Raw genomic sequence first — 26,849 nt, 5'->3', positions numbered from 1 at the left:
TAGCTATTGGTACCACTGTCTTCCATTACATTACTCCCCACAGCTAAGTGAATTCCCCACGTCCTCTGAATCTCTGCCGTTAAGATGCAACAACAGCCTGATCAATCTTCGAACTTCCGTCACGGAGTACAGTTCCCTTGCAAAACAGGCACAAGTCATCTGTGTGTTCCAACGACCAGGGACGGGTATAGTTTATCTGCTTCAAATGTTACAGACATCTGAGACGTCAGCTTTGTCAGGACATCCTTGGACTTTATGTCATCCAAGACGTTAAGTGTTTTAAAACAAGAATTAAGGGAAAAATTGTTGCTGCATTCGAAATTCGAACCTCAGACCTCTGATGAAGTGCTGTTGCGTCACAGACGAGTTACGCAAGTGATTTAATTTTAATTGAAACGTTTTTCAATCATACGAAAATATGTGAGAACATAAACGATGTTCACAAATAATATTAATCAAATAGATAAGCAAAATAAGTAAATAAATGTACAACTTTTCTTCCTTTCCCTCCTCTCGGGTTTGTTGTTAGTTCACTTACTGGAAATCTTCTTTATATATCAAACATGATAAAAGTACAAACAGGGGCTGTTTGTTCTCTTAAGGATGGGCTAGTAATGGAGCCCAAGATCTCAAAGCGTGCTGTGAGGTAACACATCGGTCACTTGGCGCCTATGTCACTGTGAAATGCCTGCAATAAATTTCTATTTCTTTCTACTGATCTCCTCTAACGGGCGACATAGATGAACGTTCTTTGTGATCGATCGATACGATAACGCGTAGTACCGGTCTCTAGACACCATCCACCAGAGACGGCAGTGACGACGCGCGGTTTGACTTGTGGTAAGAAAAAGCATGGACTTCGCGCAACACCTACCGACCCCCATTGCTGAATATTTAGAACTACTGTTTTTTATGAAAGACCAGAAACATGATACTCTAAGCATTTTTCATTCGAGACAAATGATACGATAGTACCTTACAAAGGGCTATCACAGGTTCCTTCCAAATGCTATCCATTCCAACTATCTGCCATATCGACATACGGTGTTACAGAAGCTACTAAAAAATAGCATCCGATTCATCTGATCAGCCAGAAGGTACCTTATTCCTCAACAGTCTGAATCCTTTACTGTCGCAAGAGATAAAATATTCCAAAATTGTATACAGTGTAAACCTTGAAGAAAGGCCGTGTAGTCTGGTAGATGTTTGCCGACGAGGCACAAATAACTCTAAAGACAAGAAACCACTTGGAATACTTAGGCGTAGAAAACAATATTAAAAAGGCTCAAAATAAACAGGGTTTGACGGTATGAGCTGGATTCAACTGGCTCAGAACTTGGTCCAAGGAACGGGCTTTTGGGAGTACTGCACTACATAACACCATCGCCATGTGGCGGTTATGGACAAGCGAGTAGATAATGATAATGAGAATGACAATTAGAATTATCATAATTAAATATCTTAAATGGCTCACTACTGTCATGAACAATAAGAAACATCATGGAGGAATAGTAAATTCTTCTGCATCTGTTCTAAGTGAAACTACGTCAAAGGAGATTTTGTACGGAAACAGATCACGCCTCGAGTTTCCAATCCTGCGGATGTGTGACGAGATGTTCCCAGAAATTGCGTTCCCTTTAAAGCAAACATCACTGTGACGTAAAAAGATCGCGAATGCCAGAGAAGACGCAGAGTGACGTGCGGGTTGCTTTCGACAATGACAGACGAAGTGACAGGCTGCCTTGGGAATATTTTATCTTCTACTTGTTTAATTGTGTGAGGAAAGGAATCAGAGCACGGAGCAAAGCATGGGAAAGGTTAACTTGGATGTGAAACGTAAGTACATTCTGTACAGTCAGTCACGAATTTAGTAGGATGCTAAATCACATCAGATTGGCGTTCGTCAGAGATTTACGGTGCAAGGCAGTGACGTCGCCAGCATCGATCTGGTGCTTGCGTCGCTCTTGCATGAACGCTTCCATCATTTGCAAAGCTAATTTCAGCTGGGAGTCAGTGTTGGATTCCGTGGCCCATTTCAACGTAATTATCAGGTTGGCCGAGCCTTAACTCGACTGGTACCCCCCTTCGAATCTCAGCCGGAATACCTGTTACCTAATTAGAACTTAGCCAAATAAATTTTCTTCGACGAGGAACACGAAAATTGAACGACGAGATTCCAGGTTCTCACGGCGGCCAATATAAAATGGTGGCCTTCTGGGCATTTCGCTTGTAATCTCGTAGAAGCTGACCGACACTTCAAGGTAGTAAGCACCTATAAAACGTCGGTCAACTTCTGCGGTACCACACGGCTCAGTATCTCTGAAAACTGTTAGCTTCATCATCTGCGGCACAGGGAATTACAGTCGTCACTGAATGGTTGATACCGACGTTTCGGAGAAACACATTCAGGGCTGAAGATTAAGGCAGAATATTATTTCAAACGGTGATACCTATTTGGGGGGTCCTCACGGCGTTACAAGATCAAAAAGACCAACATCCACATATTCACCGCCGTAAGAACATCGAATGTTTGGGAATCAGTGTTCCAATGTAGGCTGGATCTTGTATCATACACTATGAAAGGCTTCAGGAACTAAAAGTCGATATAAAGATACAAACGGAACTACATTCTGTAACATATACCGTATAGAATATAAAGATAAACATTACTAATATAATGATAGTAATCAGAAATTATATTGTTGGCATTTACCAAACTGGACACCTATAGTTTTTGTGTCACGCAAGGTTGATCTCAGTCAGTTGGTCTTTATACGTAGGTTAATGTCTCTATCACGTGACTTTGTAGGGTGATTATAAGCATGGCTGGTTCTCAATCACTGCCATACGCTCATAAAAGAAAAAAAATCTTTTAGATTTACGAGACAATCAACAGTGCGTATTATTAACTCCGATGCTAGATATTAGAAGTCAGGTTAGAATATGTGAGGTAATGCAGAAGGAAGCCATCTTTATGGCACTTGACTCGCTGTGTCTCAGCTCCTGAGCATTTGTGTCTAGCTTTTATATCCTCTCCCATGTCCTTCATAGAACTCTCCTCGTCGTCTTACAAACTCACTGGAGGGAACAGACTGACATTTAATCTGATATAAGACAGGGTTACGAGGAGACAGTTTTCTTTTATGAACGGTCTGTATACCTACGTATAGAGGAGCTGGTTCCCAAGTTTTAACAGCGAAATATATAGTTCGTTCACTGATAAAGTTGAACGCAGCAGTCACTTCCCAGCACCTAGCAGGAACCGCTATAATATACAGTCCACGACTGTAATCTTGAGACTTGCGGGGTGAGGAAGTGGGGTGAAGGAGGAAGGAGGACAGATAGCGTCTGCCTTTGACGCTACGGACTTCCTACATTCCTTGCAAGTCTCAAGATTACAGTCGTGGACTATACTATATAACATATATTTTATTGTATTCATGGAGCGATAATTGACTCGCATCGGGTGAGCCTATAACGCTTGGATTCAATCTGGAGGCTTCGGGATACGAAAGAGAAATGTTAACGGAGCAACTATGACGTTCAATGCAGAGCAGAACAAAAATATATACCACTTTTAATCGTAATTAATGGTGACGTAACACACTGCAGTAAGGGCGAGGCTTCATGCGAGTTATATTCCAAAAATTCCGCGGTGTTTATAAGGAATTAATAATTTAGAAATGTTACCACTGCAAAAGAAAATGGTTGCTCTTTCCATCGTGACCGAAATACTGAATAGAATTAGTGACAGCAGACTGACTACCAGCGCTGTCAGTGTGGTGTTGTCGCTACCAGCAGACATTTACAAGGAGTAACTATTTTTAATGCAGAAGTTTCAACCCCCCTTTTCTTATTCTTCTCATTCACAATGGGGAGTCGCATTACAGGTCCGAGCGAGCCATTAGTGAAATTGAACAAGCAACGCTCCTGGTGGGAGAACTCGTCATAACTAAGATTGCACTTAATGGAGGCCTAATGCAAAATTACTTCCACACTGACACGCCCGTCTTCCGACTGCGTCTTAGGGACAAACAGCATATTTAAAATACACGACGTTTCGGGAGATCGATTTCCCCCGTCTCCAGGCAAGTGTCTAATTATCGGAACACAATACGAATTTAATATTGGTTTTCACGTTAGACTGACTGTTCTTACTAACATAAAAAAAATATAAACAAAAAGCTGAAAGTTTTATGAAAGCCAGTCTTTTGAAAACGACCCAAATTCCGAAACTTCATGTAAATCAGGTAGGTCTAGGCCTGTAACTCAGACAACCGACAATTTATAATACGCCGTAATGTAATACAGATGGGATACTGAAAACATCCGAAACGTCGTGTAACAATGGCAATGCTAAACATAAATATGGTAAAATAAATCAACAACAGCTGCACAGCCCTTTGGAAAAATCAGTACGTTAAACAGAACGAGGGCTAGTATTGACTGATTTATGATTCTTCTGTAAATATAACTTCAGAGTTCACAGTTTAGTCTTCAGGGTTGTGACACAATATAATCTTGTAGGTTATATTAGACTTAATTTAAATATTAAACACTTTGCTGTCAGAGGTTTATATAAGTGGCGATGAAACATCAACTTGTCTTTATGGGGAAGCTAGCAAACCACGCTGAAGTCCATGAAGTACAGTACTTCTTGAGGAGCATGGAACGGAAATTCAACATGTTTTATGCAACCAGGAGATTATTATAAGAAGCCAGAAATGGAATCGATCCTAAGCCAGACAAGTCAGGTCCACATCGTCACATTCTCCTTCCTTACGATGCACACCTCAGAAATACGCACTGGTCTCCCACGAAATCTCTTACCCACCCGTTTCTAATCTAGCATTCTATATACATTTTCATATCCCTCTTTTGTTCTTCATGCCCAGTCAATCTCAACCTCTTTGATTTAATCACCCGAATGGCATTTGGTGAAGATAACAAATATTGAAATCACGATTTTCTCCAGACTCCTCTTAATTAATCTCTCCAAGGCCCAAATATTATCCTCAGAAATGAGACTGACTTAAAGAAACAACTTATTCCATGTAAGATTTGAGGTTTGCACAGCGGTGAGTATGAAGATTTCTGTCTTCTGGGTTGTTGCGCTGTGTAGCCTGGTCGATGTTTACCAACGTTTCAGAGGTCATACTGCCTCCATCATCAGGGCGATTCATCACCTCTGAAACGTTGGTAAACACCTAGCAGACTACACAGCGCAACAACCCAAAATACAGAAATCTTCATACTCATCGCCCTGATGACGGAGGCAGTATGACCTCTGAAACCTTGGTAAACATCGACCAGACTATACAGCGCAAGAACCCAGAAGACAGAATTCTTCATACTCATCGCCCTGATGATGGAGGCAGTATGACCTTTGAAACGTTGGTAAACATCGACCAGACTACACAGCGCAATAACCCAGAAGACAGAAATCTTCATACTCATCGCCCTGATGACGGAGGCAGTATGACCTCTGAAACGTTGGTTAGCATCTACCAGACTACACAGCGCAACAACCCAGAAGACAGAAATCTTCAGTTTATTCCACGCAATTTCACTGCTGATCACATATAACTACATCTTTCTGTCATCAAGTTTCTAAGTTTCTACTTCAGGATGAGGAGAACAGAATATTCTACTAACCCGTACAAAAAAAGTTATTGAAATAAAACAAGTTGTAAATGGAAAGGGAATTAAACTATTCATGTTTTGCGGGAATGTCAGTATATATTATGTCACTACCCTTTTACTGCGAACCTCGACGTCAATATTTACACAGAGGTCAGGACAGTATTTTTAAAGTTGGCAACGAAAGGAATTCCCCGACGCCGTGCGATTGCAGTGGCCTGGCCTCGTTACGTAAGCAGAATAACTCCCCCACGCGTAGCTGGGGGTAATTGCGCTCAGGCCAGCTGACCACCACCCCCCCCCCCCAAATCCTTATTCCACCTGACTATTCGCCACACATTATGACGCGATTGGTATTTCGGATTTCAGGAGCAGAAAGAGGTCAACCAGTGATTCCTACTCCACAGCAATTCGCTGCATTGTTTACAATGGAAATAGCGTAGGGATATTTAACTTGTATCTTTCTGTGTTTGTGTGTGTGTGTGCCTACACTGCGTGCTAACAGAAACAAGTCCGAGAGCGAATATAAGAGATCCACTTGGCTCAGTCGATAATCGTAAGTACTGAGAACTCAACTCATCACGCAGTTGATGACTTTCTCAAATAATCCCGTAACCTGTTGGAGAAATCATTTGCACGTAAAGATGATTGTCTTGTGCGATGCTGCGCCTTGTAATCTGGTAGACACTGGCCGACGTTTCAGAGGTTCTTACGGCTTACATCGTCAGGGTAATCGCGATCCCAGAAGACAATATTCTTCATAGTCGTCGCTGTGAAAACCTGAAGTATCACCAGTTACAGTCTTCTGCACTTTAGGGTCCGACAAGAATCATCCTCCTTCAATGCTTTCTTGACAGACACGACTGTATTAAGATCGATGGAATAGTTACTTAATGACTAAAGACGATGGTATCAACTATACAGTAGGCAGATGTCTGGTTGTCGACCTCGAGGAAATGTGGATGTCCCCACTGCATGATGGATTTCTTCGAATCTGGTTCATAGCGGTGATTCTGACTTCCTTTACTAATCATCAGAGCAGATAAGTTTCCACTGAACATCCTTCCTTCTATGCATGCATCCATGCATCTGCACAAAGCCATTAACTTTACAGCGCAGTTCTTAGACTTTTTATAACACTGTATTCAAGTGTCTATTGCTGCCTTGCTTTACTGTTGAATAAATGTCACACGTCTTCACACCTTGTGCTTCTCATGTTCGCAGAAACACTCCCAATACAATAAAACATACAACATTTTCTGCCGTTAGCCCCTTTGATTCTGAATGATAGAAGATAACGGGCTTGCTCGGACATGTAAATCATTCTGGCGTGATTTTGGACGACCCTGAGCCAGACATATCGCGTAGTGCAACTGACGGCAATTAGCCACGTTAACTAACCCCTGTGAACCACCCAGGAATAGGCCCAAGCAAGCACTCGTTGCCATGACAACAAATGACCCCCCAATTCTTCAGCCTCAAGCCACAAACACTATTCATAGGTGTAATTATATTAAAATTATGTGCCGGTCCGTTATATTCTGAAAAACAAAAGACAGTGAACAATGACGTAGGAACCGCGAATGAAAAATATTAAATTTCTTTCTTAATTGTATGTTTGTGGTTTAACGGAGCCGTCAGTAGCTCAGACTACGTAGTTTCGAGTAACAGATAATGAGAAATACAATGGAGAGACTTGAACCCGAAACGTCCAAAATACTAAGCAGTAGACCTAACTACTCGACCACGACTATAGGTCACTTACTTGTTAGGGTTTCAGAGATTTTAGAAATGTTTTAAGACTTCAAGGCAACCCAATCTGTCCGTTCTAGTCACCAACAGGTCAGACGCAAGAGTATATAAATGACCAATTCCAATTTTTTGGATCACATATTTTCCAAATGCGTTATCAGGATTTCACACACTTCTGAAGTTCTATGTTAATCCTACAACGAAACAACATTTTGAAGATTCTATCGTACTTAATGCTTCAACTGCGCTACTTATTAACAGTTTTACACTTAATGAGTTTGTTTGTGTCCTGATAATGAAACACGATCTTACATCAATTTATCAATTTCAAAATATAATTTTGCATATAAAACAGTACATAAGTCCAAATTATCATTAATGCTACTTTAATCCGAATTTAAATTCTGCAATTAAAACTTGTGTAAGTAGAAAAAGTGAAAGTCGATTTATATTAAATTGTTTTAATTTTAATTATGTTCTGCCCTCACTAATGCCATATACATGTTTTATCCTGTATATTCCTATTATATAACAACATATAATAGAAATCGACCAGGACTACTTTCTCTTCGACCTCGTAAACGAATTAGTAAATTTTCAGAGTTCAAGCTAATCAAACATGCCAACTTCACAATTCCGATAATAACTTCGACGAAACACTTCAATGTTTCAAGATTCAAGACAGAAATAACTTTTCATAATGGAGTGCGCCAAGGCCTTAGGCAAAACTTAGGAGCGAACAGAGAGCATCCAATCGAAAGCTGACGATCAGTAGGCGTACAAACACAAAAGAGAATGCGAAAGATCCCAATCGTCCTCTTCGTGTCAAGGTAAGTTATTAATATTCTGACATTTGGTCAAGGTAAAAAGAAATACAGAAATGAATATCAACGACGAAAAGATTCACTCATTGCAGCTCATCCACAATGTGACGGAATTAATTTAAGGACGAATAATAAGAAGTTAGGAAATAGAAGCATTGCCTAGGTTTTTTAAATAAGAATTTGCTCTCTTATTGTCTCTAGGTTTCCATTGTTGGCCTTTGTGTACATTTGTCTCCACGGCAATCAGTGGCAAGTTACGAGCGAGTTGCTTCAGAAATAATTTTAGCAAAATTTCTCATCATATTTAATAAATATACGGCTTCCGATTTTCGGGTTCATACATGCCTTCGAGAAGACAGCTGTAATTAACTCCACACTAGTGATTCTTCCCTGTAAAGTTGATAGGTATCATCTAGTCAAGAAATTTCACGCTTTGTGGAAATCGAAGATTCGTTACCAAGTTCACGAAACCGCTGCATTTAACATTTCTGATCACGTCGTTAGAGATTCGAACCAGGTACCTTCCATATGCAATCAAAACTTGTCAATTTTCCACAAAACTTCTGTGGATAGTCAAGGTACGGTATCAGTATTTGTACGTATATATAGACAACGCCACAAATCTCATGCCGATTACTGGGAGAGATTTATGAATCTGAGAAAAGATTTACGGTAAATTTCGTGTACAGTCAATAGATGAAAGCAAAGATAATACTGAACACAGAAATACAACGCCGCTAAGAAACAAAGACCCGCGAACGAATCATGATTCATTATACTCATACTATGCCCAAAGAAAAACCCATGAGAGATTTAAGGGGAGTAGGAGATCATCTGAACTTAAAATGTAACAACCTCCATGGTACAGAGTCCTTCAGAATTTGATAGTACGCTCAGCTAGTCAAGAATTTTACCGGCGTGTATAAAATCCGTATTCACAATAATCCCATGCCGGTCCCTAAAGTGAAGTAGATGAATCAGGTCCACATCTACGCGTAGGCCTTCCTAATCGTCTCTTTCCTTCATGCTGTTAAAAATTAAACAATTCTAACCTCCCCCATGAGTGCCAAACGTCCCGCAGAAAATTTTGATGCCCAAAGGTATAACGTCCATACCACGTTCTGTAGAAATCTGTCAATTAATTGAGACGAGTTTCGCGAGCACGCAAACATAAACAAACAGACAGACAAACAAACAACAAGGTTATCATAGTAGCCAACTTACTTTCGTTCTTATAAAAGAAAACAGGCTGAAATGGACAAATACAGAACACCGGGTCTAACTACAACATTTCGATAAAAACACATAACCAGACAATACAAACAAAGGATATGTTAAGAAATGTTCAGGAAACAAGGAGAAATAGCTCTGGCGTTTCTATGAATACATTAGCGGGGTGGATAGGATTGGCATCAGTGGGGTGGCCTTTGGCTCGGACTAGTACAAGCCTGTCCTCTACGCGTACCAGTCAAACAATGTTTTCCGCAAATATCTCAAGAAAAGAAACACACTGGAGGATACAGCCTTTAATGACCTTATTTTATATAGAGCAGAACGGTTAAATTGGAGACAACAGATTTAGCTGCATTTTCTGGGATTCGTTTACAAAAACAAAAGTCCATTCAGTTAACAAGCAAATCAATAATAACACGGAGGGAAAAAATAACACGATTTAGAATCTCTGTACATGCAATACTAATTAATTTTGTAAAATAAAGAATAAATTGTATGAATAATGTTTTATTGCTGATTAGTTTACCATGATAAAGACTAACACCCATTCAATTTGTATAATAATGTCCAGTACACATTTTCAGTAAAGAAATGTATTCAAAATCCATACGGCCAGAGAAGATTCCATACATACAATCATGAAATTTTAACTGTAACTTTCTTATACGTGCCAAAAAGTAGAAACGTTATATAAAATTATACAAATGAACATTTAACACTTTTACATTGACGCGCGTCTGAAAATAACCACCGGTTATAAATATAAAGGATTAATTGGGTAAACATTACTTATTCCGTGGCTGTACAGTCCTTGAAGGACCTTGACCTATCCATATATGGACGGTTTCTTAATTTGTTTATTTTCTAAGAAATTGAAGATTATATTTTCGAAATCTTTATATGATGGCGTGTTTTCATTTGAATAGGTCCATCCTTGTTCTGCTTGCTAGAAAATTTTTAAATCAAATAAATCACTGTAATTCAGAGGTATATGACTCATCAGAGCAAGACTTTAAGAGGTTCGAATCCCGAAAGTGATAGAGCACAAACTATCACAATCATCATTAACAACAAAATGTAGATACAAGGCATGCCGTCGACTCGTTTCGACTCGGGCGTCCAAAATATCTGTAAATGGGAGATTTGTATTTTAAAATTCTCTGGGTAATCTACTTGATTCGAGCATAAGCAGATTCCTAACACTCCTGTATTCGTGGATTTTTTCTTCCAAATTACACATGGTCAAACAGGGTATGTTCAGACACCAGTCGCAGAAATGTTGTTTATGCTGATCGAGCTACCCTTCCTTCTGTTCTACTGAGAGCCAGTTTTCACATCAACCGAACTGCCATAACTTTATAAAAAGTTGTCTGTGTTGTTATTCTACAAAGTATAAACTATGATATTAATTTCGGTCCGGTTAAAGGTTATAGCTACGAATGCTTGTCGTGATTTACCTAAGTGTCTCCAGAATGTCATCCTGATCCATGAATGCAACTTCAGTAGGTTATTATGAAATTTTGCCATGTCATTTAAAATTACGCCTTTTTTGTGTCGGATATTGACCTTCGTCTAAAAAAAGTGATATAGCTACACGACGTTTCATAAGTTTCGACAAATTCTATTTATAACAGGTATTTGCATAAAGAAATCCAGAGGGGTCATTAATGATCAAAGCGTTCATCGTTTTCCTTCACAATTCCTCATTAGAGTAAAAAGTTCTCAAAATACTTCTTTCCTTCTTCTTTCTTTCTTTCCTTCCTTCCTTCATTTCAGAAGATACGAGTAACAATCACGCAATGAAATAAAGAAATTTTATATGCAACCTTAAAAGCAACATCTCCTACTTACAAAATCTGACTTTTAACAGAGAAAAAAGTAAAATGAGAAGGAAACATGAACAAGATTCCAAGAAAATAATAGGAACGGCAGTACGATTTCAATAATCACGGGATTCTAAAGGGAAATTTATAGAGATTCACATAAAAGTTAACAATTTACGTGCACACCAAACGTCATATCAGTGGCTGACTTGTTTTCTGAAACACGCGGCTCTAAATTTCTTCTTAGGCCTACATGTGGGTGCAACGTTCTTAACAGTTCTATAAGTTTTGTTCTTCCGTCTGTCTAGCACGGACGTAATTTTTCGAGGAGATTGAAGACGGATGAGTATACTTGGTGTCACGCCTAACAAAGGGCATTGCTGTCGGCTGTTCTGAGCCTCAGTTACTTCAGCAGAAGTACAATTTAAGATTAACAGAAACATGGCACAGATCGTAAATCGTCTGGCCAGATCAGGATTTGGGAACTTTGTATTTGCCTAGCTCTAGGTCGTTGCATGCGGTAAGAAGCAGCGGGAAACGAATCAGAACGACGTTTCGGTTGAATTACTGTAACCAGAATTACGTAGGTGTAATTCAGAAATTCCATTTCACAATAAATTTGAGGTGATGCTCACCCCTCTCTAAAATCAATACAGTAGCCAGCTGACCGAAATACACCTGCCACAACTCATTCCCAACGTACCACTAGAATCGCAGCTATTTTGCGATAATGCCCATTATTAAAATTTGTGTCTTTAACACTAATTATTTAAGATGTATTTACGTTCCTAATGTCGAGGTTGGTCTTCTGGGTTGTAACGCCGTCTGGAATTGTAGGTAGATTCCAATGTTTCGGAGAAAGGAAATGTAATCTAAATGGGCTGATAGAGTATTTATTCGAATCCATTTAGGATGTCTGAGAATATGACGATGGGGAGAATCTTTGGATCTAAGTGGAATGACAGAAGCGGGGAAAAACTGCATAATGAGCAGCTCTAAAATTTATACACGTCTCCAAATATTATTAAGATGATGAAATCATCTACATCACATGGCTGGAAGATGTATCACGAATGGGAAGATATTTAAATATTTAAATGGACATCCTGTACGGAAGAGATCACTCACAAAAACAGAAACAGGATGGGACGATTTGAATTGGATTAATCTGGCTCAAGATAGAGATAGTTCGTGATCTCTTGTGAACACGGTAATTGTAACTTCTGGTTCCATAAAGGAAGAACAGTTTCTTGAGTAGTTAAACGACCATCAGGTCCTGAAGGACTTCGTTCTGCGGAGTTAATTAGTTTCATTTACTGCTCAGTTCCTTCGCTCCGCTCACTGATCAACCTGGGTTTTCTTTCGTTTGTTTCTGATTAGAGTGGCTACGTGAGGCAGTGGACTAGTATCTCGTAATTTACTGGAATTCATGGACACTGCCCATTAGTGTACTAATTTTGAATAATGACTTTTTAACAACTCAGCAGCAGCAGCAGCAGCAGAATATTAATTTCAACGGATTATAATTTATTCTTCACCAGTTCGCTTGCCAAATTAGGGCATTTATTTGGAATTAATACAATAAATACCTTGCTTAAAAATAGCGTGTGTGAACGTTTTAACTAGACATTTTCTGTCAAGGTTAAATCACATGCAGAAATATTTATTGGGGATAATCAGCGTAGTTTATTACAAAATGGATCAACCTACGAAAATATATTCTAAGTTTCTCAGATTTTAGAAGAAACGTGAGTGCAGTGGTAGAATGCGTTAACTGTTTATAGACACAAAGAAAGCCAGTGCGAAAAATACATCCCGTTCCCTATTTTGCCCTTCATATGCAAGAAAGGCTATTCCAGGTGGCAACAGGTTGATTTTATAATATTTAACGATGCTGCTTCAGACCGTAGAAGTTATATTGCCCAATGTGATAGAAATATTTTCATGAAGTTCGGTGAGAAATGCAACAGCTATTAATACGGCAGGGACCTGGCGATGTAAAGGAACAGAACACTCTAGAAATTTAATGTGCTTCTGCTATCGTGAGTGGTCTTTTTATTGTAAGGTCACGGCTTTATACTGCTTTTGTCTTTACTGTAAAATTTTATTTCAAGCTCTATGCATACGCAGTTTCCACAGTCTTCTATAATATGAGGGTCGTCTTAATCGATATTTACAAATCCTGACACAACACCCGACACGTCAAGTCGACAGGTTCGATATTTCAAAATGGCATAAAGCAGACATGACAATTGGTGACATGTAGAAATATAAATAAAACGAATTTCCTGGGGAATTATTTATATCACGATAAAAATACCAACTGGGATAAGAAAGAAACAACTGAAAAAATCCACAGAAATATGGTGACAACTTTATAATTTTTGACTTCACAAGAGCCTCAGAATCAATCTCTGTGTTTAAAAAGTAGTTTCCTAACGAAGATATTAGGCCTGTATGTATCGCACTTACACTGAGATACCGTGTGGACTGATGATGGTAATATTTATTCTTGTTTCTAATCTAAGTACTACCGAATAAATGTAAATTACAATATGACTGTAGCCTCTATATTTCTACCAGATTACACGGCGCAACATCAACCCCCCCCCCCCCAAAAAAAAGTTATCTTCACGAGTAATTTAATTTGGGTCACAATATTTCGGAATCCTGCGAGGGGTAATGATGGACAAAAAAATCAGTTTTGCACTGCACGCAGTACAGTGCTGATAATGAAACTGGAGCCATACTCACTATCTGGGTGATGCGTCGTGAGTCTGGTTGATAAGAGATGGCAGAGACTGTACTGATTGGCTGCATAAGTCCGACAAATCTGAAAGAACAGAAAAAACACGTGACCAACCGAAGAGCACCTTCAAATCAAGGAAAATAATTAAATTGACGACCTACCCCGATCCATATCAACTTGCATCTCAAATGTTCTTCGTGTGCAACGTAACAACCTACAGCCGAACAATTTTTTTATTTATCTCCAATAAAAGAGCGTGTAAACTACAATCCGCGGGTCGAAAGCGTCTGTTGGAATTAGTTCAAGAGCATTTTCTTTGGACAACGTCTATTTACTTATTGGTGGTTCATTTAGGAAGTAGCAGATTTTACTATAAACTGTGAAACGACTAGTAATAAACAATGACTAGCTAGGGTATAGAAGGAAGCGGTTGTGGCCTAATTTAAGGTACTAAACCGGCATTGCCTGAAAGAACGAGAGTCAGGATAGCCGGTCTCCTGGTCAATGTTTAAACTCGGGACCTTCCGCTTAGGAAGCGGGATTACTAACCACTCGACAGCGATTCTCATGGAAAACTAAAGTGAAGAGTGTGGATTGTATTCATCCGGGTTTGGTCAATAGAAGGTGGAGACTCCGATTCATGGAGTTAACACAGGACTATGGCTAGGAGTCATGTTTGAGAGGAACCTATGGTTAAAAAATGGAATATTCTGTTTTCAGGTCTAAAAATAAAGAGAATTAATAACAACGTCACAGAAACCATAAATGTAAAAAATTCTAATATACGTATACAATATATTATCCTCCAGTCTATGCCTTTGTCCCCAAAGTTTCATCGTACTATGCAGTGTCCGCTGCCAACAAAAGCAGCGTGGCGATTTAACGAACTCTAGCATTGCGTGTATGCGACGTAGCAAGCCTTGGCTCGGACGGAAAAGTAACGCTGTCGCCAGCTCTTCATTTGAGCTTAAAACGTCGAAGAATACAGTTTTGAAACACTTTGTCAGGAACACTTCGGTATCAAAAAGTGCTCGTACGAGAGATAACAAAATCACGACTCTGTAAGACACTTACCTAAGTCGAGGTTGAGATAGGGGTCGTGGCACAAGGTGGTAGATCCATACCGAGACCCACTGTGAGATGCCGCTCTCTTGAAGTGCCCGAAAAGTCCCTGCAATAATATACATATTGGTTATAGCAACATCATCGGAATGTATGAGAATAAGTAATATTCTGCATTACGACTTCCGTAATAATTACTGCAATACACAAATTTTCATGATGCAGTTGTTAACACTTTTGATTTGTACTCGGGATTTTACAGATTTTTTTTCCATCGCATAATTTCTGTTGCTTGTGTATTTTTAATCAACGCAGTCTAGGAACTAATAAATTGTATTATAGACACATCTTTTTTACACTGGAAACCGTATTCCTATGTGAATAGTAATTTTAAATGTAAAAAAGAAACAATTAGGTTTATATAGTTTTATTTAAATTTACGACTAAATAAAATGTTCCGATGAATAAAATTGACTCTGTATGTAAGCAACGTACTCTGCGACCAAGTACCCAGAATTTAGTTCTAGTCCAAATGATAAGACGCGCCTTATATCCTGTTTCAAGGCGAGTAATACAAAAGTGATGATAATTACTTGTACCCAAAACATGTTACATGTTTCATATCACATGTAACTCACAATACAAATTGTAAAGTTATTGATATAAATACTAATTTTTCTGTGTATTGACTGGAATTCTGTCTACGTAAACGGGAGTTCGCCATTTCGAATTTCGACAGGGAAATAGCTAACAACTGATTTTTTGCAATTCTCGCCTTTTCTTCCAGGAAAACGTCGACGTTTCCACGCATCTGACTGGGTTAATAAATAAATAAACAATACAAAATAATATTCTAACACGATTAAAACACCATATATGAGTACAGTTACCTACATCCATGTAGTGGTATTTCATGAGACACTCAAGTAGTTAAACTGAGAAAATTCCTAGCCTTTTATGAAACACAAAGTTCATTTCCATGTTCACAGAAGTTTGCTTCTGGACATTATTCCATGCCAGATTAATCAATCACATACTCTTGTATCTTATTTATTTTTTAATATTATTCTCCAATCTAAGCATTAGCATCCCAAGTAAGTGCATCTCTTAAAACTTTATAACACAATAACTACATGGACGTTTTATGACTTATCGCAGGCTTCATGCCGCGTTCATCTCATTTCCCGAAACGTGATTACCTCAATAACAGACATATTTTACGGCACACCACTATATAAATGTGATCAGAAGCCACTGATGATCCTTAGGTAATTCTTGCACTAATGTTGTGCCAAGGTCTCGTTGTTGCTGTAAATGCGATTAACACACATGGACGGGCCCATAAAGTGTTTTTCACTCATGCTAGAGCGTAAAGAACACAGTACAGTTCCTACAATTTTCTTTATAAAAAAGGTTAGCCTTGAGGGAGAAAGCCAATCTAAAAACACACAAAAGGTAATTTCATACCCCAAAGAAAACAAAACGCTTGTCCACTAAAAAATTATCGCTATTATTCTGAGAATCGAACTAAACCCTCACATATTCTGTGGGCAAAACGTATAGTTGCTGAATGTTAAATATGGTGGTACATATAGTTACCCCTTTGTTTCAAAGTGTTAAATGGTTAAAAATTAGCCTTCAACTTATCAAAAACAGTACCTATGTTCTAATAAATTGCGCTTCGAAAATTAACGTGCTTTGCTCATGCATTAGCTGAAACACGTCATTCACCGTTCCATCAAGAGTGTTTCGGAGGAGCATCTTAATCTGCGGGCACCGTCAATGACTAATCGGAGCTGCTGAAACGAAGTAGCAGCACGTGTAAACTGATAGCCTTATCGGAACAGATAACAGGGAGATCGCAGCTTCTGACCAAGTTATTATCCAGGCCTACCACGTTTAGCCATTTACACACAAAGTAGAATTTCAGTTGTGAGTTGGTCGCAGCATTTCACCAAACTCCAAATATCGTTTAACGCCCTCAGTTAAAAACTGATGGCATGGTGATACTCGCGTTTTCGCTAGAATATGGTCTCAGACCTTTGCAAATGACGCCAGTGACGTCAGAGTTGTCTGAGGCACAATGATGACCTTTGGTCGGCGGGATGTCGGACTGGTTGATGATATCACGAAGAATTCCTCCTATCGAGATATGCACAGTAATCAGAGTAAACTAGCTTACCGTGGTAAACATGTTAAATGTCTGTTATACTGAGGTTAGCTCTAAAAGGTATTCTTACTCTTACAAGAAGCGGTATTCAAAACTGTCCGATTTAAGTTACAATAAGAAAAAAACCGACAACTTTTTGAGGATTCTATAATAACAAATTTAATCGAAATCGATAAATTCATTCTCGAGGCGTTCCATGCGCACGAACAGACAAGCAAATAACGAACAGAGAAACTTCAAAAGGTGTTGCCTGAACGAAGATGTAAATCCTATACATTTTATTTACTAATACATTAAATATTTAGACCATACAGCGTCGAATGATAAAATTCAGTTTATAATGAACTTGCTGCAGTATGAAGGAAGCTGTCGTGCTTACATTAAAGATGCTACCCGAGAAATTGACTGGGAAGAACTGAGAAAAACGCGATAAAAACTAGTTCAAGTTAGGTGATATCTGGGTCGAGATTAGAACCAGTGACCTCCAGAAAACGAAGCAGTTTTGTAGACCATTCGACGGCATAGTTGGAACCAGAGTTTTTTGTCCGGAAGACTTAACTCCGTATGTGCTAACATCGTACGGCCACCCTGTAAGCATATTCTTCTTCGTGTTAATATCTGAAGTTTAATTTTATAATGAAACTGCCCTGAAAATATAAACAACAACAACAATTAATTTAACAGATGAGAAGGCTTTGCGTAGTTTCCATCACAAGTAACTGAATGATGAAACGCATTAAGAACAAAAAACACGGCGATGCAATGACCACAAGTGATCTTTATTACAGAACTCGTTCTGTGCTACGAACACCTAGACTGAGCGAAGATACGAATAAGCTCACTTTTATGTGTGGAATAATGAAGAAGATGGCGAAGAATAAACAAAGAAAGGTGAAGATTGGAAGCTTTATTATGTCCCCGTAAATATAGCAGAAAGTGAGACAGTTCTCTTCCTACAGCTCCTCACCACCTACCCCACCAACCCATACGAAAACTACGCTCCAGATATCGCCTCTTCAACTTAGTAGTATTTATTACACGTCACAACACTAAAGAAATAGTTAAATCATAAACATCAATCTCCAAAACAGCTTACGTTTCGTTTTATTAGGCCATGATATGTTTTTTTAAAACTGAACTTCATCGGCAGTCAAATGTAACTATGGTAATAAAGGTGAAATGACTTCCGACAGAAACGTATCGCTGTAAGAAAAACACCAGACCCTTTGTGAGCGGAAGTTAAAAATGCTTTGCGCTCATAAGCCGGACGCTGCAACTCTGCGAGCGAAGCTGAAGGCCATGTCCAAACTTACAGAAATTAGACGACATTTCGATTTGTTGGCTTATTAAAGCAGATGACACACATAAATATACTAATGCTATGTTTTAAAGGGTTGAAAACCACCATAGTCGTAAACGTGTTAAAAGCTTATTAGTTTATTTAACGATATTTTCCTCAACCATATTCACTTTATAATCTGTAATGGGAGTTCGACTGTGAATAACCAATTGAGAACGATGGGCCTGTGCAGAAGGAAATGGTTGTGGGCTATTTGACGACTATAAATACCCCAAACAAGATAGACAGCCTCCAGGTCAAACCCAGAATCTTCACAATGTGATACAACATGATCAGTCAACCGCCACATTCGGTACAATAACGGAGTTTTCTGAAACAAAAGTCAGAGAATATTTCGTATCCTGTATTCGAAAATGATACCTACATAATATGAAACAGGAGTGCCATGCACTTGCTGAGAGAGGACTGTATTCTCGGACGATGCGCGGTGTAGTAAGGTAAAATTTTACCGAAGTTTCAGAGGTTCCCGCTGCCTCCATTATCAGGGAGACACGTGATCTAGTTAGCAGACACATGAGAAACGCCGTTAAACGTCTACACCACACCACACGGCGCTACATCTCTGACGTCACTTATATTTATAATCGCCACCGTGAGAACCTGAAAACTCACTTCGTGAAACGTATCATAATGATAATTTTTCTGTTGAATTGAACTCAGACAGGATTTACGAATTCGAATTAGATTGGAAGCAAACTTTAAAAAATTCCCATGGCGAGACCTACGGTGGTGCGGAGGGAGGAAACGAGCTTTCTTCATTCTAGGGCAATTTTTACATGACACCAGCAGAAACGTCATTTCGTAGAATATTCAAAGGAACCTACACACCTGATGTGTTGTGGCAGGTAACTGCTGATAACGTAGAATATGGAAGTAAACCCAAGATATGGCAATAACCATGGCAACGCGTTATCAAATCCATATTCGACAACTTTTATCAAAATACTTGGAATCTAACTTAATATAACTCAGCATAAAATACCTAGGACTACGTGAAAAGCTGTAGAATAATCTATTAGGCTTCTTTCAATCAGCCTGGACAAATACAGTTGTAGTGATCATGCCGTACACTGGAAGGCCTACTTAAAGATATGACCCAATTACATTAAATTTCGTTGCAAAATAAACATTTTCTCATTGGAGACGAATAAGGAAGAATACAAAATTTACTGCTCAAGAAATAGATAGCATGGTTACATGAAGAGATAGTAGGGGAGTAACCTATTAATGATAGATTAATAATAGTTGTATCAGAGCTGTTGATCGCAAAAATCGGTGTTGGGCGAAAGCAGTATTTTGTATAAAAAATCAAATGAATGAATTTATTTAAATAAAGTCTTGAAATTGGACGCGGAAACAAGAACTGTATAGTGTATGCACTAAATAATCAATAAAATGTCCAATACACGGGAAACATATTATCTCAATGTTTCTTCTCAAATCCAATTAAAATATCATGAATAAATAATCTGGAACAATGGAGAAATATAGGGCGAGGGCAAAATGTTAAGTTGCGTCAAAGCTGGCCCTGAGCTTAAAAACCGCACCGGGTGATGAATGAGAGAAGGTTTAGCTCCACGCATTCGCAAACAGGGCATTAAATCAATACGAGCGGTCAATTTCATCCTCGTAGCCACTGTAGAGAAAGCTTGGTGGATTCTACAGACGGTCTAGATCACAAAATAAAAGTCTGTGCAATTGCCTTGGGTCACACACCGTTAATCATCGCGTAACCAATCAGGAGATAATGATATGTTTTAAGATATAATTCTAAGATTTGTTTGGAGGGAATACCAAGTGATGCGTCAGTCAAAACGGGTGGTCTCCCAAGCATGAATCGAACCAAGGACTAGTGAACACGAAGCAGCAGTTATCACCTCACGACACTCGGTTTAATTTATTGACTGACTTCCTGTTAAGTAACTACATCTTAATTAAGACATTTTATTATACTGAATAATTCATACTGGGTTATTCGTAATCACATGTCTTTCTTCTTTCGTTTTGACCTTTACGAATTTCTAATGCTTCGTCACGTGACTCCTCATGCCACACAAGGTATAGCGTAGGCATATCAATCTCATTAAGATTTGGTGTGAATTTAAGCCTGTCAGATCAACTACGATACAAGACAGGTCAGTTTAAGTGACTGGCTATGGGATGGTCGACCGGGGTTACATTCCAGGTAAGGGTAAGGGTAAGGATTCTATAGTCAACATTACGTTCAAGCTGGTTTTGAGTCCCACCCGACATCCTAACCAATGGTTACGATGGATAAAGCGACCGGATCACGATTCCGAGGTTTCTGTGACACGCGGAGCGTAACCTCATGGCCTTCAAAATGCCCTGTTTTGCTGTGCTTTGGCAGACGGACAACTGTATCGTTAACCCTTTAATTCGAACGTCAACGAAACAATATTTAAGAATTCAGACCGTACCTCATAGAAAACATAACTCTTCTCCAGAAAAAGTATCAACTGGTTAATGCTAAGGAAATAATCCCTGAGGATGATCGACTTCTAGGTTGCTGCGCCTTGTATTCTGGTAGCAGTTTACAGACGTTTCAGGGGTGCTTGCTGCTTCCATCACGGCATCTGGAGACAACAATCATCTCTGAAACGTCGGCAAACTTCTACACTGCACTATAACCCAGAAGACAGCCATGTTCATACTCGCCGCTCTTCAAAACCTGAAATCTCACGAAACAATCTTTGTTTTCGCTGAGAATTATAAGAAACCCATCAGTACAAAATGCACAATTACTGATTGTTAAAGCAGATGGTATGTATAATTACCAATGGGCTTTAAATGGCCTTCAAAGAAAGTGACTTACAATAAATTATTCTAACTGCAACTAAACTTTATAGTGTGGTTTAAAAGAGCACGATACCATAGCAACAACGCCTACACTTTCACAAGAAGTGGGAGTGTTTGGTCTCTAATAAATCAGCTCCAAAAGAAATCATGTATCTGACACACAAATGTACGAAGCTCCTTGTTGCATGTAGGAACGCTGACACCCCCTCATCGTCACGAAGAGGGGAGGGAGTGCTTACGAAAGAATAAGTGACTCAAGAAAATCTGCCCACGCGTGACTGATCATCCAAAAGACTGGCGATAGGTGATCAAGCACTACACAGGAGTGACGTAAAGAGAACCACGCCCAGGGTTTTGAACCACGGACAATTCTCTCTCGTCAGATTCGTCTAACTATTCCACGTCCCATCACATAAAGTTCTGTGCCTTCCCAGTTGCGAAAGAGTCTCTATGCAAATTTTTACAACGAAACGAAGATTAGTACAAAGCCTACATTTTTCAGATAACAATGGACTATAAGCAGTGTGTTTTAAAGATAATTTACATATCAATATTCATCATAATTATGGTAATTATAACAACAGTAATAGTTACAGATTATGAAGAGGATGAAATAGAAGACACATCGAGGATGAAATGGTGAGATTAAAAATGTATGCAAAATTTTCGTCCGAAAACATGAAGGGAACTTCAAACACCAGATATGGATGGAAATATAATAAGAAAGGAATTTCAAAATAAATCAGTTTCCTATTCAAGCAGTGCAAGGGAACACTTTCCAAGGAAGGCAAATATCGAGAGGATTATCGTTCACCTCCACGTACCATAAACAATTGAGATACAAGAATAATCATTTTACCGCTTGATATCAAAAGTTTATTGTCAGATGTTGGATACCCCTTGTCTCGGACTCTTGATCAGATTATTCCACAGTACCATGCTATGTGTATTAATAGGATCAGGGCAATAAAATTGTATTTGTTTGCATACCTCTCATTTGTTTTGTGACACTAACCAAATTCAACTGCACATATTTAGCACGGATTTATACCTGGCAGATTGCTTAATCAACAGACACAATTATTTATTTCGGCAGAGTTAATTTGACGTAAAATCTGAACGTTATATGCTAATTAAACTATATGCGATTCTAATTAATATATCATGAGGCAACATTTACTATACGGAAATGCTGTAACTCTATCTCAAGACTAACTTCCGCTTCGGAATATCTGTGTAACTCTTGTATGGAACGTTGTCACTACAGTTGCTGCCGTTTGGCTGATCCCCCGCAAAGGTAAACCGAACATTGCAATTTATTGTGCGAAAAACTGTTAAAATGAGAGAATTAAATCAAAAGAAGAGAATAGGTGGAAGAAAGTAAGAGATGAAACATAACAATAGCCTACTAGGGATAGAAAAATAACACCTGAACGATTAAATAACAGCAGGAAACAATCAGTAGAGACAGACCAGAGAATTTGCTGTTACGATATTTATTTAATTATTTACGTATTGAGATATTATCTGTCATTTACTAAAATTTGGTTCAGCTAATAGCATTCATTTTATAATTGTCCAATATTAGTGTTCTGGCGAAACACGACAAGGCAGAGCGCTTCGCTTCGATACAGCCCTGCAGATTTATTTTTGCATGTAATGTTTCAGCAGTTGGCACTTTTTCTCCAAGGCCCCTTACCTTCATTGAGGTGTTTCTTACTTCCCCAGATTAAGTACTGGTTGGAACATTAAAGTACATCACGATTACTTATTTACCGTCCTTCCAATTCATCATTCATCGTTCGTCATCAAATAATTTTGCAGTCACAACGTGTGCAGTTAAGAAACTGCTAATGGATAAAGAAACAAGAATCCGCTATTACTGTGCTTGGCCGACTAAAGACCTTACAAGCAAATTAGCTTACGAGGAAAGAAAGACTTAACAAGATATTTACATGGACGCTTACAAGAATATTCGTGTAAGGGGCATTACTAAAACACTGTGGTTTTACATCCTGCTGACAAGCGTTTCTCGTAACAGCAAAACAGCTGACTGCAGTGCTATGTGAAACCCTAGTGCAAAACACTGCTCATAACTTCTCAACCGCAGAGCGTGGTCTCGGAACAAATCTTTTCATTAGAATGATGTGTACATAAATAATCTACTTCTTGCTACGATGGGGAGAGTCATAATATATTCCACATAATATGCGTTGTGTGCGAAATGTTTGTTGAAGAAAGCTCTTGGATAAAGACAGGACTGAACCAAACTCTTGTTTGTCTGCCCTCTTCAGACAGGACTCTCCGCTGACTTCGCCATAATCAAAACGTACGACCGACCACTTTCTTTGTTGTCAACATACGTGGGCCCTTCACAAAGCTGTCTCTCAGCTGTAACACAGAACAGTGAGAGGAAGAAACCGGCAGCGATGCAAAATAAAAGATACACGTCACCGAGAATCACAAAATTAAGCGGTACAGATGTCTTTCAGGAGGTAGAGACAGGGAAGTGGGCGCATCAACTGCACTAGCAAATAAAATAAATTATAGTTTCAGAATATTTGCGCACTGTAACTTTCCACCAAAAAGAAAGAACGAAACATAAAACAGAAACAGAGACTTGCCATCTTCACAGTCGCCGTGAGAAGCTGAAATCTTACCTGGAAAATTACTACTACATTTACTAAACAACTCTTTGTACTTTAGCAGTGGCCGTGCAGATCCATTTTACACAGATTAGCAAAAATTACTCCTGAAATCGGCAGAAGTGATCGGCATATGCACAAAGCACAATGATTTTTGTCTTTAATTTGACCATCGAAAGGGGGAAAGTCTGATGTCAGATACAAATAAAACTGACCTTTCGTTTACTAGAATCCACTTCATCTTTAGTTCTCGTACTCTGCACCAAGAGGCTCTGGGTTCTGGTAACGGGCTTTCTGGAGTCAAAAACGGAAGCTGCACTGTCTCTCACATCACAGCTGAACACTGGGGTTTCCTCACCACCGGATGGGACGTCTTCACGAAGTGACTGCAGGGAGGCACTCCAAGGCTTCCTTGGTAACCGTTCATTTAGACCTTTCCCGAAACTAAGACTGCGCTTTAACGAACTGCCACCAGAGATCACTAGATTGCTAAGATGTTTTCGGATCGAGAAACTTCGCCGAAGCAGAGGATCTTGCAATGGCGATAGCGTCTCCTTGTCGCTTGCTCCAAGCGATTTCTTTTGTTTGGAACACGCATTTGTTTTGACGTCAGAATCCGGAGGAGGCGTGGTGGCAGAAGATTTCTTCTGCTGGCGACTGTTTTTCTTTGAGGATTTTCGAGAATTTGATGCAGCGTCCATTTGACTGCTGAGCGTCATTTTGTCAACACCACGTGAACAAATCTTCTTAACACATCTACCTAATATCCTGCACTAAAGCGTAATTAAATAATCGTAAGCGGATTTCTACAATTCAATTTTTTTTAAAAAATATCCAAAACAGCACCTTCTATGATCGAAACTTTGTAGTGGAAAAATTATAATAGATAAATTAGTTTCTAATAGTAAAAACAATTTAATTTACTTTCTTCTTCATAAAAATGTTCCATCATGAACATCCGAAGTAATTATATTTAGATAATACTAACGGAATACCCAGCTAATTTGTTTAGTGGATGCAATATCACAGTGAACATTAAAGTACTTTCCTTTTATAATTTCTTCAATGATCACGGACTAAGAAGGATTTCTGCCCGTGATAACGATTTTGAAACACACAAAACCATATCTTCATCCAGGTAATGTCACACGAATACTTTTTTACACAATCAATTTATCGTAGCAGTGTGAGAATATAGGCCTAAATGTTTCACTTGGTTATGTTTCGGGAATTTCGTAAATAATTTATCGGTTGTGTATTCATTCTGAAGTCTCACTGAAGATTTACGCAACAGAGTTATGTTGTACAAAAAAAAAGATAAACATACGTAGTGTCCTTCATAGGTTGATACTTGTAGCAACTGTCTTCCTCACAAACAGTCCATTATCCTCTTTTCACGATGTATGAATGACACTTGCATGCCATAGGTGACGTAAGATAATTATTCGCTATCTGGAATCCTTCCATTGGAACCGAACAGGAGCACAAACGATACCAACATAACAAAGAGTTTTATAGTTATCTTGACCAAACACAGGTGTCGAAATTTATGATAATCAAATGCCGCTGTCACTATAGCACAATTTTATTTCGCACTACGAGGCGTTAAAATTTATTATTCAAATTCCTGGTCCAGTTAGTACTTAGATATGTCACAATTTATGATATCTTAAGCTTTATTTATTCACAATCCACTTTTCTTAGGCTGCAACTTTTTAAAATACGTCTAATATGAACTGCAGCAATTGGATCACTCTAAGCGCTGCCGAGATTATTCCGATTCGACGAAATCAACTTCGTGTCCAAAATCAGCAAACAATTAAAACTCTACGAATATCAATGGACGTTTTCACAAGTTTTGCACTTAGGGTTATTCGAAATTCATGCCTTTACTCTATAACAGGGCATTTTACTTTATTTAGTGTTCTTCATAAAATACGCTCTCCATCAGATTTAATCATCCCAAGTCAGTAATTGGTATTTTCTGATGCGATGTTATTCCGTACCATATGCGGCAATTATCTGACGCCGCACTTCATGCAGCATTATCTCCCATCAACCGAGGGATCTCCAGATTGGGCGGTAATTGAATCACGAACAGGTGGATGAGGCACTAGCGAGAATCACGAGAAACAAACGTTTAAGCGAAAGAATAACAGCAGAAACTGCAAATCCATGCATCCATTATAAGTGTTTCCAGACCCTGATTGGACACCCCAGTTACCGAAATTAATTTTCTACAGTTGGCATTATCATTTAGGCCCTTGTTGGAAAAGACACATATTAAAGCAACCTCTGAAAGCAAGAATACAGAATATCGAATGTTGTTGCAGACTGCGTCGTATAAAAGCATCCAGTCTAGTGTAATATGTCCTTAGCCGATGAAAAACACCTTACAGCGGCATGTTAACTAATGTAAGTGTTTTTCTTGTTATAAGATGCTAATTTGCATTTCCTCGTGTTGCAATATCCTGACTGCCCAACACTTCATGGTCAGATGTTAGCAATGGACCAAGCTAATATCTTACTTTGCAGTATCAGTATTCTATATTAATAAAATAAAAATAAACTGTATACTGCACACAAATATAATTTATCGGACGACACTCCTTGATCTTAAAATATGGGGAGAAAGAATAATTTATTACATTTGACCAGTTGCGAGTGAAGTACATAACATGTCAATAAAGAGAAACATTTGTTAAGAAGACCGGACTTCACTTGAGACCGGGTAAATAAATCTTTTACCGCTACAAGGATTTTTGCTAGCATTC

The 26,849-nt window shown here is 38.8% G+C and overlaps 2 protein-coding genes across 10 annotated transcripts in view; one reads left to right on the top strand and one right to left on the bottom strand.

Moving 5' to 3' along the window:
- The window catches only part of LOC110830995 (uncharacterized), a 217,716-nt gene that overhangs the window by 85,122 nt on the left and 105,745 nt on the right, over nucleotides 1-26,849 (bottom strand). For 4 of the 8 annotated variants that reach the window (XM_087340952.1, XM_087340955.1, XM_087340954.1 and 1 more), the window contains 3 exons: nucleotides 24,291-26,188; nucleotides 15,096-15,192; nucleotides 14,027-14,105 (listed from right to left, as the gene is read on the bottom strand). The exons of 1 other annotated variant lie outside the window; for it this stretch is intronic. In XM_087340952.1, coding sequence (XP_087197078.1) covers nucleotides 14,027-14,105; nucleotides 15,096-15,192; nucleotides 24,291-24,794 — 680 coding nt within the window. In that variant the 5' untranslated portion in view covers nucleotides 24,795-26,188. The remainder of the gene's footprint in view (nucleotides 1-14,026; nucleotides 14,106-15,095; nucleotides 15,193-24,290; nucleotides 26,189-26,849) is intronic. 3 more of the 8 variants (XM_087340956.1, XM_087340957.1, XM_087340958.1) reach the window with 1 other exon arrangement.
- Nucleotides 6,036-26,849, top strand: part of LOC110831800 (uncharacterized) — a 124,823-nt gene continuing 104,009 nt past the window's right edge. For both annotated transcript variants that reach the window (XM_022068407.2, XM_087340982.1), the window contains exon 1: nucleotides 6,036-6,196. The gene's annotated coding sequence lies outside the window, so the exon portion shown is untranslated. The remainder of the gene's footprint in view (nucleotides 6,197-26,849) is intronic.

This window comes from Zootermopsis nevadensis, unplaced genomic scaffold, assembly GCF_977971745.1.
Source record: "Zootermopsis nevadensis isolate Lab colony 2312 unplaced genomic scaffold, Znev_1.0 Znev_ptg000061l, whole genome shotgun sequence".
NCBI lineage: Eukaryota > Metazoa > Arthropoda > Insecta > Blattodea > Termopsidae > Zootermopsis > Zootermopsis nevadensis.
This window is presented reverse-complemented; position numbering and strand designations above follow the sequence as displayed.